This window comes from Perca flavescens, chromosome 2 (assembly GCF_004354835.1).
Source record: "Perca flavescens isolate YP-PL-M2 chromosome 2, PFLA_1.0, whole genome shotgun sequence".
Lineage (NCBI taxonomy): Eukaryota > Metazoa > Chordata > Actinopteri > Perciformes > Percidae > Perca > Perca flavescens.
Genome location: NC_041332.1, coordinates 1775534 through 1795091, shown reverse-complemented (window position 1 = coordinate 1795091; position 19558 = coordinate 1775534). Strand labels below are relative to the sequence as shown.

The window sequence follows — 19558 nt, the reverse complement described above, 5'->3', positions numbered from 1 at the left end:
CACCGATCTGTCTAAGCTTAGTCAGGATAATCTACTATAATATTGTACCCAATACCCCAAATTCTATGAAAAAAGAGATCTGATCCTTAATGTCCTTTGTGAAGAGCGTCTCATGGAACCATCCATGTTATTTTGTGGTAGAAAGAACCCCAGATTTATGATCTAGAACCTTTGAAGACGGGTCAGTAAGCTGTAATACTCATATCCACCACAAGAGGCTCCCTCATGGTCTGCTCCAACGGGAGTGTGTGTGTGTGTGTGTGTGTGTGTGTGTGTGTGTGTGTGTGTGTGTGTGTGTGTGTGTGTGTGTGTGTGTGTGTGTGTGTGTGTGTGTGTGTGCGCGCGCGTCCCTGCTTTTACTGAAGTAGCATTTTCTCTGCAGGACCTTAAAACACACACTACCACACACACAGAAACACCCACGCACACACACGCACACACACGCACACACCCCCTCGGTCCCGCCCCCTCCTTCCCCCCCACGGGCTGGAAGATCAGCAGCAGCATCTCAACGACCTGCTGCCCGGAGAGGAGACTATGTCTGCGGCTGTGGAGCGTGGAGCAGCCCGGGGGACCGCCGTCCCTCCGGACCCACCGGACCCCCCCGCTGCTGCCGCCGCCGCCGCGGGGGGGTCCGGTGGGTCCGGAGAGCCCGACGGCCGCGTGTCGGTGCCGATGAACCTGTTCGGGACCTGGGAGATCGACCGGTGCTCTCCGAGCTGCGTCCCCAGGTAAGAGGATTAGTGTTCGGCCGCAGAGCAGCGTCTGAACCCGGGGAGAGAGAGTGTGTGTCTCTTTCTGTGTGTGTGTGTGTGTGTGTTTTTGTGTGTGTGTGTGTGTGTGCGAAATTTCTACATTTCGTTGTTCCTTTTCTACACTTTTCTCAACGTTGTTGACGATTTTATTCCATTTTCTTGGCGTTTTTTGATGATGTTTTTGTCAAATTTTCACACGTTCTTTGTCCTTTTTTCCAATTTTTTTTTATCACTTTAAAAAAAAAGTTTTGTCACCTTTGGCGATGTTTTTTATGTTTTTTTTGTCACTTTTTTCAGCATTTAATTTTTTTTTTTGGTCAATATTTGTCCTGTGTTTTTGTAGCTTTTTTCCAACGATCTTTTGTCGTAGTCGTGTTAGAGAAAGTTTTGGTAAACGAGGACAACAGGAGCGCTCATGTTTTTGGAGTTAAAGGTTATTTAGGTTTGACTCCGTGACAGAATATTACCCATGATGCAGCTGCTCATCCCTCAGATGTAATCTTTCCCTTTAGGACCGACACGTTGGTGTTTCCTGAGTCAACGCCAGCATTTAAGAGGATAATCTCTGATTGGCCGAGCTCGTTAACCCCGCCACACTCTCAATCTGCTGCTAACAGAAATAACCACCTATTGGATCCTTCGGTGTGTTTCTTGTATTTATTTGTGTTGTTTTGGTTGGCTGCTGTATATTTGTGATGTCATCAGTGATGTCATGAGCAGTAGCGTAGCCAGAAATATTAATTTAGGAAGTCCTGCTGAGGGAGGGGCCTCCGAAATCTATTCACTTCACCTTTTATTGGTAAAGATGGTGTGTGTGTCTGTGTGTGTCTGTCTGTGGTGTCTCTGTGTTTGTGTGTGCGTGTGTGTGTGTCTCTGTGTGTGTGTCTGTTTGTGTGTGTGTCTGTGTGTGTTTGTCTGTGTGCATGTCTGTCTGTCTGTGTGTGTGTCTCTGTGTGTGTGTCTGTGTGTCTGTCTGTCTGTGTGTGTGTCTGTGTGTGTGTTGTGGTGTGCTGTGTGTCTGTGTGTGTGTCGGTCTGCATGTGTGTGTGTGTTTCTGTGTGTATGTGTGTGTGTCTGTGTATGTGTGTCTGTCTGCGTGTGTGTCTGTGTCTGTGTCTGTGTGTCTGTGTCTGTGTGTCTGTCTGTCTGTGTGTATGTGTCTGTCTGCGTGTGTGTGTGTCTGTGTGTCTGTGTGTGTGTCTGTGTGTCTGTCTGTCTGTGTGTCTGTGTGTGTGTGTGTGTGTGTCTGTCTGTCTGTGTGTGTGTGTGTCTGTGTGTGTCTGTCTGTGTGTGTGTGTGTCTGTGTGTCTGTCTGTCTGTCTGTGTGTGTGTGTGTGTGTGTGTGTGTGTGTGTCTGTGTCTGTCTGTCTGTCTGTGTGTCTGTGTGTGTGTGTGTGTGTGTCTGTGTGTATGTGTGTGTGTGTCTGTGTTCTTGAGATATCGTGTTCACATGAATGGGACGGCTGGACAGACATCATTTTCTAGTTCACCACAAACGTGTGAACTCTACGTCCCGTTGTGCCTTGGCGTGGAAACCTCCAGAAGTGATGTGAGCAGACATCTCTAGAAGTCTGTAAAGAGAAGAGGCCCCAGGGTGGAGCCTTGGGGAGCTCCACATGTCATCTTAGTGTTGTGCTCAGATGTGTAGTTCCTGTAACTACACACACAAAGTAGTCCCTGTTTAGTCCTGAGCCAGAAGGCCCAACCAACAGGAGTATGTTGGACTGTTTGTGTGCCTCATCAGGCTGCTCATTAAAAAAATAATAATCACGATTATTTAACACGATACCTCATTTGACTTTTGGTGAGATGTTGCAATTATTGAATTTAGAAAAAACAACAGGGAAACAAATAAAGAGTGAAAACACTTTGAACTGTGAAATACCCAAATTTCTGGTTTGAACTCTTCTTATTCATTCAGAACACGAGACAAAAGAGTTTACTGCAAAACGTAACGTGCAAAATATTTTTTCTGGATTGATGTGTTTTGTGAACATTAGGAGCCAAAATTCATCCTTTTGAAGTTTTCTTCCCCAATCTTTTCTGACATTTTTGTCACCTTTTTGTCACTTTTTTTCTGACATTTTTGTCACTTATATCAATATTTTTTTCTTCAAATGTTATAAAATTAACTAAAAAACAAACCCAATGAAAGTAGTGAAGTGATTATTTATGAACAGCGTTGTAGGGAACCATCCACCTTATTTCTTTGGACAATTTGTTTGAAAGAAAACCCAAATTTCTGACATAGAAACTTTTTGAAAATGGGTCAAATTTGACCAGAAGACAACAGGAGGGTAAACTATGATATTACTAGCAAAGCCCTGTTAGTGTGTGTGTTGATAATGTAATGTGTGTGTGTGTGTGTGTGTGTGTGTGTTGATAATGTAATGCGTGTTTGTGTGTTGATAATGTAATGCATGTTTGTGTGTCCTCTCCGTGAACCATCACCTTATCATGGTGGAGAGGTTTGTGTGTCTCTGTGAATCTGAGGGCTGTGTTGTCTGGAGCTGTGTGCTCCTGGTAGGGTCTCCCAAGGCAAAGTGGTCTCAGGTGAGGGGCCAGACAAAGAATGGTTCAAAAACCCCAATGAATAAACGAGGTAGAGATGGAGTGACCCTGCCCGGAGGAAGCCCGGGGCCCCCGTCTGGAGCCAGGCCCAGATGGCGGGCTCGTCGGCGAGCACCTGGAGGCCGGGTTTGCCACGGAGCCCGGCCGGGCACAGCCCGAACAAGCTACGTGGCTCCCATCTCTCCAGCCCATGGGCCCACCACCTGTGGGAGGAAACGCTGGGGTCGGGTGCGATGCCACATGGGTGGCAGTGAAGGTCAGGGGCCTCGACGGACCAGACCCGGGCAGCAGACGCTGGCTCTGGGGACGTGGAACGTCACCTCTCTGTGGGGGAAGGAGCCGGAACTGGTGCGGGAGGTGGAGCGCTACCGGTTAGATCTGGTGGGGCTTACCTCTACGCACAGTCTTGGTTCTGGAACCATACTCCTGGATAGGGGTTGGACTCTTTTCTTCTCCGGAGTTGACCCGGGTGTGAGGCGCCGGGCGGGTGTGGGGATACTCACACCCGCTACGTTGGAGTTTACCCCGGTGGACGAGAGGGTCGCCTCCCTACGCCTGCGGGTTGTGGGGGGGGGAAACTCTGACTGTTGTTTGTGCATATGCACCAAACAGGAGTTTGGAGTATTCGGCCTTCTTGGAGACCTTGACTGGAGTCCTGTATGGGGCTCCAGTGGGGGACACCATTGTTCTGCTGGGGGACTTCAACGCGCACGTGGGCAATGATGGAGACACCTGGAGAGGCGTGATTGGGAGGAACGGCCTCCCTGATCTAAACCAGAGTGGTTGTTTGTTGTTGGACTTCTGTGCTAGTCATGGATTGTCTATAACGAACACCATGTTCGAACATAGGGATGCTCATAAGTGTACCTGGTACCAGAGCACCCTAGGCCGAAGGTCAATGATTGATTTCATAATCGTTTCATCTGATCTGAGGCCGTATGTTTTGGACACTCGGGTGAAGAGAGGGACGGAGCTGTCAACCTTGCTGAAGCTGCGGCGAGGAGCTGTGGTCTTAGGGTCTTAGGTGCCTCAAGGGGCGGTAACCCACGAACACCGTGGTGGACACCGGTGGTCAGGGAAGCCGTCCGACTGAAGGAGTCTTTCCGGGGTATGTTATCCCAGAGGACTCTGGAGGCGGTTGCAGGGTACCAAAGGGCCCGAAGGGCTGCAGCCTCTGCCGTGAAAGAGGCAAAGCAGCGGGTGTGGGAGAAGTTTGGAGAAGATATGGAGAAAGGACTTTTGGTCGGCACCAAAGTGCTTCTGGAAAACTGTTCGCCACCTCAGGAGGGGAAGGGGAACCATCCAAGCTGTGTACAGTAAGGATGGGACACTGTTGACCTCAACTGAGGAGATAATAGGGCGGTGGAAGGAGCACTTTGAGGAACTCCTGAATCCGACTAATACGCCTCTATGTTAGAAGCAGAGCTGGAGGATAACGGGGATTGTCGCCGATTTCCCAGGCGGAAGTCACTGATGTAGTCAAACAACTCCACAGTGGCAAAGCCCCGGGATTGATGAGATCCGTCCCAGAAATGCTCAAGGCTCTGGGTGTGGAGGGGTTGTCCTGGTTGACACGCCTCTTCAACATTGGGCGTGGAAGTCTGGGACGGTGCCAAAGGAGTGGCAGACTGGGGTGGTGGTTCCCCTTTTTAAAAAGGGGGACCAGAGGGTGTGTGCCAATTACAGGGGTATCACACTTCTCAGCCTCCCTGGTAAAGTCTACTCCAAGGTGCTGGAAAGGAGGGTTCGGCCGATAGTCGAACCTCTGGTTGAGGAGGAGCAATGCGGATTCTGTCCTGGTCGTGGAACAACGGACCAGCTCTTCACTCTCGCAAGGATCCTGGAGGGAGCCTGGGAGTATGCCCAACCGGTCTACATGTGTTTTGTGGATCTGGAAAAGGCGTATGACCGGGTCCCCCGGGAGATACTGTGGGAGGTGCTACGGGAGTATGGGGTGAGGGGGTCTCTTCTCAAGGCCATCCAATCTCTGTACAACCAAAGCGAGAGCTGTGTCCGGGTTCTTGGCAGTAAGTCGGACTCCTTTCAGGTGAGGGTTGGCCTCCGCCAGGGCTGCGCTTTGTCACCAATCCTGTTTGTAACATTTATGGACAGGATATCAAGCCGTAGTCGGGGTGGAGAGGGGTTGCAGTTCGGTGGGCTGGGGATCTCATCGCTGCTCTTTGCAGATGATATGGTCCTGATGGCATCATCGGCCTGTGACCTTCAGCACTCACTGGATCGGTTTGCAGCCGAATGTGAAGCGGTTGGGATGAGGATCAGAACCTCTAAATCTGAGGCCATGGTTCTCAGCAGGAAACCGATGGAATGCCTTCTCCAGGTAGGGAATGAGTCCTTACCCCAAGTGAAGGAGTTCAAGTACCTTGGGGTTTTGTTCACGAGTGAGGGACAATGGAGCGGGAGATTGGTCGGGAGAACGGGCGCAGTGGGTGCGGTATTACATTCAATTTATCGCACCGTTGTGACAAAAAGAGAGCTGAGCCAGAAGGCAAAGCTCTCGATCTACCGGTCAGTTTTCGTCCCTACCCTCACCTATGGTCATGAAGGCTGGGTCATGACCGAAAGAACGAGATCCAGGGTACGAGAGGCCGAAATGGGTTTCCTCAGGAGGGGGGCTGGCGTCTCCCTTAGAGATAGGGTGAGAAGCTCAGTCATCCGTGAGGAGCTCGGAGAGAGCCGCTGCTCCTTTGCGTCGAAAGGAGCCAGTTGAGGTGGTTCAGGCATCTGGTAAGGATGCCCCTGGGCGCCCCCTAGGGAGGTGTTCCAGGCACGCCCAGCTGGGAGGAGGCCTCGGGAAGACCCAGGACTAGGTGGAGGGAGGTCCAGCTGGGAGGAGGCCTCGGGAAGACCCAGGACTAGGTGGAGGGAGGTCCAGCTGGGAGGAGGCCTCGGGAAGACCCAGGACTAGGTGCAGGGAGGTCCAGCTGGGAGGAGGCCTCGGGAAGACCCAGGACTAGGTGGAGGGGAGGTCCAGCTGGGAGGAGGCCTCGGGAAGACCCAGGACTAGGTGGAGGGAGGTCCAGCTGGGAGGAGGCCTCGGGGAAGACCCAGGACTAGGTGGAGGGAGGTCCAGCTGGGAGGAGGCCTCGGGGAAGACCCAGGACTAGGTGGAGGGATTATATCTCCAACCTGGCCTGGGAACGCCTCGGGATCCCCCAGTCGGAGCTGGTTAATGTTGCTCGGGAAAGGGAAGTTTGGGGTCCCCTGCTGGAGCTGCTCCCCCCGCGACCCGACACCGGATAAGCGGACGAAGATGGATGGATGGATGGATGTTTGTGTGTGTTGATAATGTAATGCGTGTGTGTGTGTGTGTGATGATGATGTAATGCGTGTGTGTGTGTTGATGATGTAATGCGTGTGTGTGACAGGACTGTGTTTGGTGTCTCCAGGCTGTGCAGTCTGACTCTGAAGAGGCTGATGGTTTTAAAGAAGCTGGGACGAGAACTCAGCTCCGTCGTCATCGCTGTGAAGATCCAGGTCTGTTTCTCCTGCTGTCTGTCACGTCCTAGCCCAAATCCTTAAAGGTGTGTGTGTGTGTGTGTGTGTGTGTGTGTGTGTGTGTGTGTGTGTGAGAGAGAGAGAAACACACACACAAATACACCTACACATACATACACACATAGCTTAGCACAGATCCTGGAGGTAACCGGCTCCATCTAGCCTACTGCTCCCAATAAGTGACTAAACAACCCCAACATGTTCCTTTTTCCATGTTGTGATTTGTAGAGACACAATGTGTCTAGGTCACATGACACATAACTAGGTCACATGACACATAACTAGGTCACATGACACATAACAAGGTCCACATGACACATAATTAGGTCACATGACACATAACTAGGTCCACATGACACATAACAAGGTCCACATGACACATAACAAGTCCACATGACACATAAGGTCACATGACACATAACAAGGTCCACATGACACATAAGGTCACATGACACATAACTAGGTCACATGACACATAACAAGGTCCACATGACACATAAGGTCACATGACACATAAGGTCACATGACACATAACTAGGTCCACATGACACATAAGGTCACATGACACATAAGGTCACATGACACATAAGGTCACATGACACATAACTAGGTCCACATGACACATAAGGTCACATGACACATAAGGTCACATGACACATAAGGTCACATGACACATAACTAGGTCACATGACACATAAGGTCACATGACACATAACTAGGTCCACATGACACATAAGGTCACATGACACATAAGGTCACATGACACATAACTAGGTCACATGACAAATAACAAGGTCACATGACACATAACTAGGTCACATGACACATAACTAGGTCACATGACACATAACTAGGTCACATGACACACAGCCATCTTCTAACCGTACACACACTGGGAACTATATTCTCAGAAGGCGAAGCACTGCTACTCTCTGCTCCTCGACACGGGGCTTCTCAGGTGCTGCGAGCATATCCCTCCGCCCAAGCAGCAGAGAGTAGCAGTGCTTCAGATGGATGGATGATTTTGATGTCATGACTTTTCCATAACTTTGACTGAATGTACTGAATGACTGATCTTTGATTTTTGATCTTTGACTGAATGACTGATCTTAGATCTTTGACTGAATGACTGATCTTTGATCTTTGACTGAATGACTGATCTTTGATCTTTGACTGAATGACTGATCTTTGATCTTTGACTGAATGACTGATCTTTGATCTTTGACTGAATGACTGATCTTTGATCTTTGACTTCCCGTCTGTCTCTCAGGGCTCAAAGAGAACGCTGAGATCCAACGAGTACCTTCTTCCTCCAGACGGCCTGATGGAGACAGACCTGGAGCTCACCTTCTCACTGCAGGTCAGACAGACAGGCAGACAGACAGACAGACAGACCTGGAGCTCACCTTCTCACTGCAGGTCAGACAGGCAGACAGACAGGCAGACAGACAGACCTGGAGCTCACCTTCTCACTGCAGGTCAGACAGGCAGGCAGGCAGACAGGCAGGCAGACAGACAGACCTGGAGCTCACCTTCTCACTGCAGGTCAGACAGGCAGACAGACAGGCAGACAGACAGGCAGACAAACCTGGAGCTCACCTTCTCACTGCAGGTCAGACAGACAGGCAGACAGACAGACAGACAGACCTGGAGCTCACCTTCTCACTGCAGGTCAGACAGGCAGACAGACAGGCAGACAGACAGGCAGACAAACCTGAGCTCACCTTCTCACTGCAGGTCAGACAGACAGGCAGGCAGACAGACAGACAGACCTGGAGCTCACCTTCTCACTGCAGGTCAGACAGACAGGCAGACAGGTAGACCTGGAGCTCACCTTCTCACTGCAGGTCAGACAGACAGGCAGACAGACAGACAGACAGACCTGGAGCTCACCTTCTCACTGCAGGTCAGACAGGCAGACAGACAGACAGACAGACAGGCAGACAGACAGACCTGGAGCTCACCTTCTCACTGCAGGTCAGACAGACAGACCGACAGACAGACAGACCTGGAGCTCACCTTCTCACTGCAGGTCAGACAGACAGACAGACAGACAGACAGACAGACAGACCTGGAGCTCACCTTCTCACTGCAGGTCAGACAGACAGGCAGACAGACAGACCTGGAGCTCACCTTCTCACTGCAGGTCGGACAGACAGGCAGGCAGGCAGACAGACAGACAGACAGACCTGGAGCTCACCTTCTCACTGCAGGTCAGACAGACAGGCAGACAGACCTGGATCACCTTCTCACTGCAGGTCAGACAGACAGGCAGACAGACAGGCAGACAGACAGACCTGAGCTCACCTTTGATCACTGCAGGTCAGACAGGCATGCAGGCAGACAGGCAGGCAGACAGACAGACCTGAGCTTTGACCTTCTCACTGCAGGTCAGACAGGCAGACAGACAGGCAGACAGACAGGCAGACAGGCAGACAAACCTGGAGCTCACCTTCTCACTGCAGGTCAGACAGACAGGCAGACAGACAGACAGACAGACCTGAGCTCACCTTCTCACTGCAGGTCAGACAGACAGGCAGACAGGTAGACCTGGAGCTCACCTTCTCACTGCAGGTCAGACAGACAGACAGACAGACAGACAGACAGACCTGGAGCTCACCTTCTCACTGCAGGTCAGACAGGCAGACAGACAGACAGACAGACAGGCAGACAGACAGACCTGGAGCTCACCTTCTCACTGCAGGTCAGACAGACAGACCGACAGACCGACAGACCTGGAGCTCACCTTCTCACTGCAGGTCAGACAGACAGGCAGACAGACAGACAGACAGACCTGGAGCTCACCTTCTCACTGCAGGTCAGACAGACAGACAGGCAGACAGACAGACCTGGAGCTCACCTTCTCACTGCAGGTCAGACAGACAGGCAGGCAGACAGACAGACAGACCTGGAACTCACCTTCTCACTGCAGGTCAGACAGACAGGCAGACAGACCTGGAGCTCACCTTCTCACTGCAGGTCAGACAGACAGGCAGACACAGACCTGGAGCTCACCTTCTCACTGCAGGTCAGACAGACAGACAGGCAGACAGACAGGCAGACTTGAAGCGCAGGCAGGCAGGCAGACAGACAGGCAGGCAGACAGACAGACAGGCAGACAGACAGACAGACAGACCTGGAGCTCACCTTCTCACTGCAGGTGAGACAGACAGGTAGGTAGGTAGTAGGGTAGTCAGACAGACAGGCAGATGTGAGACCAGTGAAGATTCCCAGCTCTGATGTTCATATCGCTGTGCTTGATGACCTTTGTCCCTGATATTTTGGGATTAGATGTCATGTTTATTAGTATAATCAGAGAGACAGACACGTCTCACCCGTAGCCCACTGCCTCCGTCTCTCCCTCACTTCCAAAGGTCATGTGAACAGCTGCATGTGATGCTGCAGAGGAGGAAGAGATACAAGAACCGAGCCATCCTGGGCTACAAAACCCTGGCCAGGGAGTCAGACATGGCAGGCAGGCAGAGAGCAGACAATAGGGCTGTTAAAGGGGCTCATACACTACCCCCCAAATCCTTCTTCTCTGTTATTGGGCTGAACACTGGAACACAGTTTGTTTATGTTTGCATGGTCCAGGTTGGACCAGTTTTTTTTTTTTTTTTTTTTTTGTGACAGCCTGGGCTGTCTACAGAGACCACGTTTTTTTTTTACAGTGTGTTCAGGGACAGGCAGCTAGGTGAGGAGATGTTTTTTTTTACAGTGTGTTCAGGGGACAGGCAGCTAGCAGATAGTGAGGAGATGTTTTTTACAGTGTGTTCAGGGGACAGGCAGCTAGCAGATAGTGAGGCAGATGTTTTACAGTGTGTTCAGGGGACAGGCAGCTAGCAGATAGTGAGGAGATGTTTTTACCCAGGCAGCTAGCAGATAGTGAGGAGATGTTTTTACAGTGTGTTCAGGGGACAGGCAGCTAGTGATAGTGAGGAGATGTTTTCCAGTGTGTTTTGGGACAGGCAGATGTCAGATTGAGGAGATGTTTTTTACAGTGTGTTCAGGGGACAGGCAGCTAGTGGATAGTGAGGAGATGTTTTTACAGTGTGTTCAGGGACAGGCAGCTAGCAGATAGTGAGGATATGTTTTTACAGTGTGTTCAGGGGACAGGCAGCTAGCAGATAGTGAGGAGATGTTTTTACAGTGTGTTCAGGGGACAGGCAGCTAGTGGATAGTGAGGAGATGTTTGATGTCACAAAAAATGTTGTACCTAAAAATGTTGAGCCATCACTTAGGCACCTTTAATGAATGTACCAAATTAAAATAGAGTTATGGCCGTTTCGGGAAAGCATCATTTCAAGCTTCCCATTCAGTCCTTGTCTCTGTTAATTCAATTCAGTTCAATTTTATTTATAGTATCAAATCATAACAAAAGTTATCTCGAGACACTTTACAGATAGAGTCGGTCTAGACCACACTCTATAAATTCCAAAACCCCAACAATTACAGTAATTCCCTCAAGAGCAAGCATTAGCAGTGGCTATTGCGACAGTGGCAAGAAAAAACTCCCTTTTAGGAAGAAACCTCGGCAGACCCAGACTCTTGGTAGGCGGTGTCTGACGGGCCGGTTGGGGGCGTGATGAACAGTGGTGATAACAGTCACATTAGAAGTCACAATGACTTCGAAGGTTATCGTGGAAGTTCATGTCATAGCAGGGCACATCGTGTCATACTGAGTAGTGCAGTCTCCTATACCGGATCCTGACTACTCTGTGCATAGGAACATCACAGCAGGGCGTTGCGGGATGTGACGTGGCGCTGCAGAGCACGGGGGGATGCTGCGGATGCAGCAGGACGCAGCAGGATGCAGCCGGGAAATGCAGAGAATCTCCGGGGAGTAAACTCCCCAGAGCTAGATTAGTAACAAGCATTAGTAACAAACAAGTAGAGATGAGAGAGCAGCTCAGTGTGTCTTAGGGAGGAACAGCCTCCCCGGCAGTCTAGAGTTGTAATAGCATAACTTAAGAGAGGCAGGTTAAAGAGAGGTGCCTGGTCGGGCTAGAACTCCCCCCAACCGGATCAGGCTGTACTGGCCTGCCTCTCTCTACTCTCGCTAGATTATTAATTATACAGTATATATACTGATGACTACGAGGAGAAGCAGTGGGCCGGGTTAGGCGGACGCTGCAACTCCTCACTCCTTAACTATAAGCTTTATCAAAGAGGAGGGTTTTCAGTTTACTCCTAAATGTGGTGACGGTGTCTGCCTCCTCGAACCCACACTGGGAGCTGGTTCCATAATACTGGAGCCTGATAGCTGAAGGCCCTGGCCCCCAGTCTACTTCCAGAGACTCTAGGAACCATAAGTAGCCCCACATTCTGGGAGCGCAGTGCTCTAGTGGGACAATAAGGTACTATGAGCTCTTCTAAGTATGATGGTGCTTGACCATTTAGAGCTTTGTAAGTCAGGAGGAGGATTTTAAATTCAATCCTATATTTCACAGGAAGCCAATGCAGAGAAGCTAATACAGGAGAAATATGATCTCTTCTCTTAGTTCTCGTCGGAACACGTGCTGCAGCATTCTGGATCAGTTGGAGAGTCTTAATGGACTTATTTGGGCAACCTGATAATAAGGAATTGCAGTAATCTAGTCTAGAAGTAACGAATGCATGGACTAGTTTTTCAGCATCGTTTTGAGACAGGATATTCCTAATTTTAGCAATGTTACGAAGATGGAAAAAGGCTATTCTTGAGGTTTGTTTTAAGTGGGCGTTGAAGGATATATCCTGGTCAAAAATAACTCCTAGATTTCTGACAGCAGTGCTGGAGGCCAGGGTAATACCATCCAGAGTAACTATATCTTTCGAAAACAAAGTTCGGCGGTGCGTTGGTCCTATCACAATAACTTCAGTTTTGTCTGAGTTTAACATCAGGAAATTGTGTCAGCAGTCACATGGCGGCGGGGCGCTGGGTTTCCAGCTCCTCATTTGCATAAAGTTGAATCCGAGCTACTTACTTTTTCACATAAAATATTAGTAAGATGCTGTGTAACCCGGTGTGAACTGTTCGTCCAATCAGGTGCAGCCGTGCAGTGGCTGTAGGAGGGCGGAGCCTGTTTTCTCAGCTTGTCATTGGTCGGTGAAGAGAGACCGATACCTGCTAGTGGAGTCATGTATGTAAAGGGTTACATGTGAGCGAGCTGTGTGTCATCCTGCCGTCTGTCTCCAGGTGATGCAGCATCCGACGCACGGCGACCACATCCTCGGTCTCCATAGCAACCTGAAGGACGCGGCGGAGCGCGCGGCGGAGCTCAGCGTCCAGGCTCTCTCCAGCCAGCCAATCGAGCAGGAGGACACGGTCGGTCACCGCGGCAACAAGGCCAAAGCCTTGGGTGAGGAGAGACCATTTACAGTATATATACTGGACCAGCAGACCCCGTGTCTCTGGTCTGAGACCAGTGGAGGATATCAGAAGTCTCTTTCCCGGTGCTGGCTGAGTGTTACTGAGCAGCCTCCAACTGAGCTTGAAGACGTAGATGTGACGTGAGCAACGTGTCTGAAAGTGTGAAGTCTTCTGGTAGCTGTGAGAGAGAAATCTCAATCATTCCCAATCTCACAGAGACGGAGAGTGGAGGTATATGTAAGGAGATAACATAGACACAGGCTAATTACTGATCACTAACATGCTAGTTAACATTAGTAATTACTGATCACTAACATGCTAGTTAACATTAGTAATTAATCACTTGCTAGTTAACATTAGTCATTACTGATCACTAACATGCTAGTTAACATTAGTAATTACTGATCACTAACATGCTAGTTAACATTAGTAATTACTGATCACTAACATGTTAGTTAACATTAGTAATTACTGATCACTAACATGCTAGTTAACATTAGTAATTACTGATCACTAACATGCTAGTTAACATTAGTAATTACTGATCACTAACATGGTAGTTAACATTAGTAATTATTGATCACTAACATGCTAGTTAACATTAGTAATTATTGATCACTAACATGCTAGTTAACATTAGTAGTTACTGATCACTAACATGCTAGTTAACATTAGTAATTACTGATCACTAACATGGTAGTTAACATTAGTAATTATTGATCACTAACATGCTAGTTAACATTAGTAATTACTGATCACTAACATGCTAGTTAACATTAGTAATTACTGATCACTAACATGGTAGTTAACATTAGTAATTATTGATCACTAACATGCTAGTTAACATTAGTAATTATTGATCACTAACATGCTAGTTAACATTAGTAGTTACTGATCACTAACATGCTAGTTAACATTAGTAATTAAACCTAAACAGCTAATGGAAGTCCAAACTGCCTGTGAGCTTCTCCTGTACTATACGGTAATTCCTCTACTGTGTGACAGTAAGTCTCGTGGTTATGACCCAATCGTTAGCCTATTGTTATAAAAGCGTCTGCTACGGAGCCATAACGTGAGCTACAAGGTAATGGAGCCTTTTATACATTGTCGTGTTTCTTTAGAAATAAACAACGGAGAAATAGAGTCTTTAAACACTTCAGATGTAAAGTTATTCTCCGTCAAAGTGGCGTAAAAAAAAAATGGCGGTCAGTGGAATGCTAACGGGAGGTGATACCAGGATTAGGGGGGGCCCCAGGGGCCTGAGGGTTAGAGGGGGCCCCAGAGGTTTAGGGTTATGTAGCAGAGTACAGTAGCAGAACATTAAAATACTCAAGTAACGTACAAGTACCTTGAATTTGTACTAAAGTAACGCTACTTTAGTGAATGTACAGTACAGGCCAAAAGTTTGGACACACCTTCTCATTCAATGAGTTTCCTTTTTATTTTCATGACTATTTACATTGTAGATTCTCACTGAAGGCATCAAAACTATGAATGAACACATATGGAATTATGTACTTAACAAAAAAGTGTGAAATAACTGAAAACATGTCTTATATTTTAGATTCTTCAAAGTAGCCACCCTTTGCTTTTTTATTAATAAGGAAATAATTCCACTAATTAACCCTGACAAGGCACACCTGTGAAGGTAAAACCATTTCAGGTGACTACCTCATGAAGCTCATTGAGAGAACACCAAGGGTTTGCAGAGTTATCAAAAAAAGCAAAGGGTGGCTACTTTGAAGAATCTAAAATATAAGACATGTTTTCAGTTATTTCACACTTTTTTGTTAAGTACATAATTCCATATGTGTTCATTCATAGTTTTGATGCCTTCAGTGAGAATCTACAATGTAAATAGTCATGAAAATAAAAAGGAAACACATTGAATGAGAAGGTGTGTCCAAACTTTTGGCCTGTACTGTACTTAGTTTCTAAAACCTGAAGTTCAGCAAACGACCATCAGAGGCCTTCAGTCAGAGTAGTTGTGTATCGCCAGTGTGCGTTTGTGCATTTGTGTGTCGTCAGTTTGTGTGTTTGTGTGTGTGTGTCTGTGCAGCAGATGTCTCCCCTGACCCAGAGAACTACTGGGAGGATGATGACGACAGCTTCTCCTCCGAACAGGAAGTGAGCGATGATGCAGTTCCTCCCCAGGTGAGTGACCCAACACACCTGTAGAAATTGTAGAGCTGTGTGTGTGTGTGTGTGTGTGTGTGTGTGTGTGTGTGTGTGTGTGTGTGTGTGTGTGTGTGTGTGTGTGTGTGTGTGTGTATGTGTGTGTGTGTGTGTGTGTGTGTGTGTGTGTGTGTGTGTGTGTGTGTGTGTGTGTGTGTGTGTGTGTGTGTGTGTGTGTGTGTGTGTGTGTGTGTGTGTGTGTGTGTGTGTGTGTGTGTATGTGTGTGTGTGTGTATCTGTGTGTGTGTTTGTGTGTGTGTGTGTGTATCTGTGTGTATCTGTGTGTGTGTGTGTGTTTGTGTGTGTGTGTGTGTGTGTGTGTGTGTGTGTGTGCGCAACCCCGGAGACCTCGGACTGAATGGGATTTTACCTTTACTTCTACCTCTTCTTATTTATATATTTTATGTTATGTATGTTATTTTTTATTATTATTTAGTTTTTATATATTTATGCTGTATATTTGTAAGAATTAGTCTTGATGTGTACGTGCTATTGTGGTTTACCTGATTCTTTGAATGATGCATTTTATCAATAACACACACCTGTCTCACACACACCTGTCTCACTGCAGCATGAAAACATCTTAACTAACTGCTAGCCCCGTCAACCTGCTACTTTTTCTGGGTCGAAATTTCAATATTTTGTTGTTCTTTTCACGACGCTTTTGTCGATAATTTTGTCACTTTTTGGGTGTTTTTTTATTATGTTTTTGTCGCTTTTTTAACACGTTTTTTGACCCTTTTTTCAACAAGTTTTTGTCACCTTTGGCAATGTTTTTGATGGTTTTTTTGTCCCTTTTGACAATTTCTGTGTCACTTTTTTTGGCGTTTTTTTTTATGATGTTTTTGTCAATTTTTTAACACGTTTTTTGCCGCTTTTTCCAATTTTGTTTCACTTTTTTAAACAAGTTTTTGCCACCATTGGCGATGTTTTTGATGTTTGTTTTTTTTCTTCACTTTTTCAGATTTGTTTTGTCACTTTTTTTCAGCGTCTTTAAAGAAAAAATGTTTTTTGTAAATTTTTTTCCTGCGTTTTTGTAGCTTTTTTCAACGTTCTTTTGTCATAGTTCTGACATAGAAAGTTTTTGCGGGTTAAACCAACAGCTGATCATGTGTGAGTTATTTTTTAATGACGTGACCTTTCCTCTCGCTGTGTTTCAGGACATGTACGATGATGAGGACGATGTCCAGGCAAAGACGAAGAAGTCTCGCAGGAAGATGGTCCGGACGGCCTCCCTGACTCAGGTACTCAAGGAGCCAATCGGAGCCTCCCGTTTCCAGGAATGAAGCGTAGCTGTTGGTGCAGCATTAGATGTAGTGTGTGTGAATGAAAGATAGTAAGGACTTACTGCAGTCTTATCAGGTAACTAAATATCTCTCTTCTCTTCTTCTCTTTTTCTCTTCTTCTCTCAGCAACCGAACTTCAAACAGAAGTTTGTGGCTCTGCTGAAGAGATTCAAAGTCACTGATGAGGTTTGTACTCGCTGCTGCCTCCCCTTCACTGACCAAGTTTCAAACAACCCTACCTGTCTGTCTGTCTGTCTGTCTGTCTGTCTGTCTGTCTGTCTGTCTGTCTGTCTGCCTGTCTGTCTGTCTGTCTGTCTGTCTACCTACCTACCTATCTGCCTACCTGTCTGTCTGTCTGTCTGCTTGTCTGTGTCTATCTACCTACCTACCTATCTGCCTACCTGTCTGTCTGTCTGTCTGTGTCTATCTACCTACGTACCTACCTACCTATCTGCCTACCTGTCTGTCTGCTTGTCTGTGTCTATCTACATACCTACCTATCTGTCTGTCTGTCTGTCTGTGTCTATCTACCTACCTACCTACCTATCTGCCTACCTGTCTGTCTGTCTGTCTGCTTGTCTGTGTCTATCTACCTACCTACCTACCTACCTATCTGCCTACTTGTCTGTTTGTCTGTCTGTCTGCCTGCCTACCTACCTACCTACCTACCTGTCTGTCTGTCTGTCTGTGTCTATCTACCTACCTACCTACCTGTCTGTCTGTGTCTATCTACCTACCTACCTACCTATCTGCCTACTTGTCTGTTTGTCTGTCTGTCTGTCTGCCTACCTACCTGTCTGCCTACCTACCTACCTGTCTGTCTGTATCTATCTACCTACCTGCCCATGTGATCTGCTGCAGGTTCTGGACTCCGACCTGGTGGGTGGGGGCCAGGAGGCCGAGGAGGACCTGGACCTGCTCTACGACAGTCTGGAGATGTACAACCAGAGTGACAGCGGCCCGGAGCTGGACGACAACGATATCTTAGTCAGCACACCCAAACCCAAACTCAGGTCCTGCTGCAGACACACACACACACACACACACACACACACACCTCCGCTGTTAACCTTTGACTACGTTAAAGGGACACTTCTGACCCTATCCCCATGATTCTGATGGGAACAACCTATCCCCATCACCAAACCCACCAGACTCCATGTAAATAATCAGGACTTTTAGCGTGTATAGAGCCAGCATATCTCCACCAGACTCCATGTAAATAATCAGGACTTTTAGTGTGTATAGAGCCAGCATATCTCCACATGTAAATGGGTGAATTAAGGGTTTATTTCAACCAAACCAGAGTGGTGATTGTTGGAACAGTGGAAAGATGAACCAAGACGGCTTTTGGTAGTTTTATTTAGTTTCTGTCCACTTTGAATGAAGTGTGTTTAAACGATGATAAAAGTCCTGATTATTTACATGGAGTCTGGTGGAGTTTCGTGATGGTGATTTCGGGGCTGTTTCATGTTAAACTAAAAGGATCTTACTCTTTAACTAAAAGGTCTATCTCTGTAGGGATCCATCCCATAATGTTGTCAGACACTTAGAATAATAATGTGAGCTCACTGTGCTGATGATGTTGTTGTTCAGGCCGTTCTTCGAGGAGATTTCCCAGACGGAGATCGGGCGCGTCCACAGTCAGAGGAGCCAACAGAAAGAACAAACTGCAGCTGTGAGTTCAAATCAATAATACCATATAATAATGTGACCAACATTTGTTTTCATAAACCTGTGAATATGTTCTAGTTTCTTCTCTCCTCTGGGACAGGAATCTGAATATCTTTGAGGATGTCATCTTGAGCTTTTAGGAAACACTGATGCACATTTAGGAGCCCTAACTACTCATCCATTCATCCAGCATGATAATAACAATGGCTGTGCTGCCCCCTGCTGGTCCCAGTGTGTAACTGCATGCTGTTGTTGTTTTCAGGCAGCAGAGCTGCTGTCTGCAGACGGCCCCGAAGAGTCCAGAGGAGAGGAGGCCGGCCCTGGGGTAACACGCACACACACACACACACACACACACACACACACACACACACACACACGCGCGTATGTTTATTGTGAAACAGCCAGAGGAAATAGAGGAAGTAGTGTGTTGGAGGCGATCAGTAACCAGTTCCTAAAGTCCTGAGAACTGACACAGAGACACTGTTTAAAGCTGTTAAAGTGGACTACTGTATAGTGGGCCTGCAGACAAACAGCCAGAGTTATATTGTGACCAGTTTCCTTTGTGAGTAGAGGTGAAGTTTAGTGATAATCCTGGTTGTAGAAAGTGTAAATGTGACCAGCTGTACTCACCAGTGTTTGGCAGACACTCTGCTGTGTTGTTGAGGAAGACCTGATGACTTTTCTTTCAGAGAGAAACAGAGTCTTGTCTCTACTGCAGCGTGGCTCACACTCTGACAAACTTCACTTTCATTTCTGGAGTATGACGTTGAAGCTCTCCTCTTTCCAGTGTGGCTCCGCCTCTTACTGCAGCTCTGTGCTTTGATTGGCTTCCTCCCTCTCATGTGAAGTACCAGGATGTTGTCTGGTTGATATGGAGCAATGGTCATGCTATAACTAATGATGTATTATGTGTGTTCAAACGTTAATGTGCCTCAGCTTTATTTTAACCAGAAGAGTTTAGTTTATAGTTTATTGGACACAAAGAGAGAGACGTCACACACATCTGAAACGTTGCATCACATCGTAAAAAAGATATAATATCATCAACTACTTGGACATGTGCGTGTGCATACATACATACATACATACATACATACATACATACATACATATATATATATATATATATATATATATATATATATATATATATATATATAGATATATATATATATATATATATATATATATATATATATATATATATATATATATATATACATAAATAT

General features: G+C 47.1%; 1 protein-coding gene and 1 long non-coding RNA gene across 3 annotated transcripts in view; one reads left to right on the top strand and one right to left on the bottom strand.

Moving 5' to 3' along the window:
* The first annotated feature begins 657 nt into the window (after window positions 1–657).
* Window positions 658–19558, top strand: part of LOC114568192 (phosphofurin acidic cluster sorting protein 1) — a 35425-nt gene continuing 16524 nt past the window's right edge. The window contains exons 1-10 of one of the 2 annotated variants that reach the window (XM_028597633.1): window positions 658–731; window positions 6734–6821; window positions 8113–8202; window positions 13018–13180; window positions 15251–15345; window positions 16527–16610; window positions 16779–16838; window positions 17514–17665; window positions 18249–18330; window positions 18589–18651. In XM_028597633.1, coding sequence (XP_028453434.1) covers window positions 676–731; window positions 6734–6821; window positions 8113–8202; window positions 13018–13180; window positions 15251–15345; window positions 16527–16610; window positions 16779–16838; window positions 17514–17665; window positions 18249–18330; window positions 18589–18651 — 933 coding nt within the window. In that variant the 5' untranslated portion in view covers window positions 658–675. Of the gene's footprint in view, window positions 732–6733; window positions 6869–8112; window positions 8203–13017; window positions 13181–15250; window positions 15346–16526; window positions 16611–16778; window positions 16839–17513; window positions 17666–18248; window positions 18331–18588; window positions 18652–19558 lie in introns of those variants that run through there. The other variant, XM_028597641.1, reaches the window with a different exon arrangement.
* Window positions 16573–18286, bottom strand: LOC114548881 (uncharacterized). Its single transcript, XR_003691446.1, has 3 exons — window positions 18225–18286; window positions 17492–17671; window positions 16573–16808 (listed from the first exon to the last, which is right to left on the bottom strand). It is a non-coding gene; the product is annotated as an uncharacterized LOC114548881 (long non-coding RNA).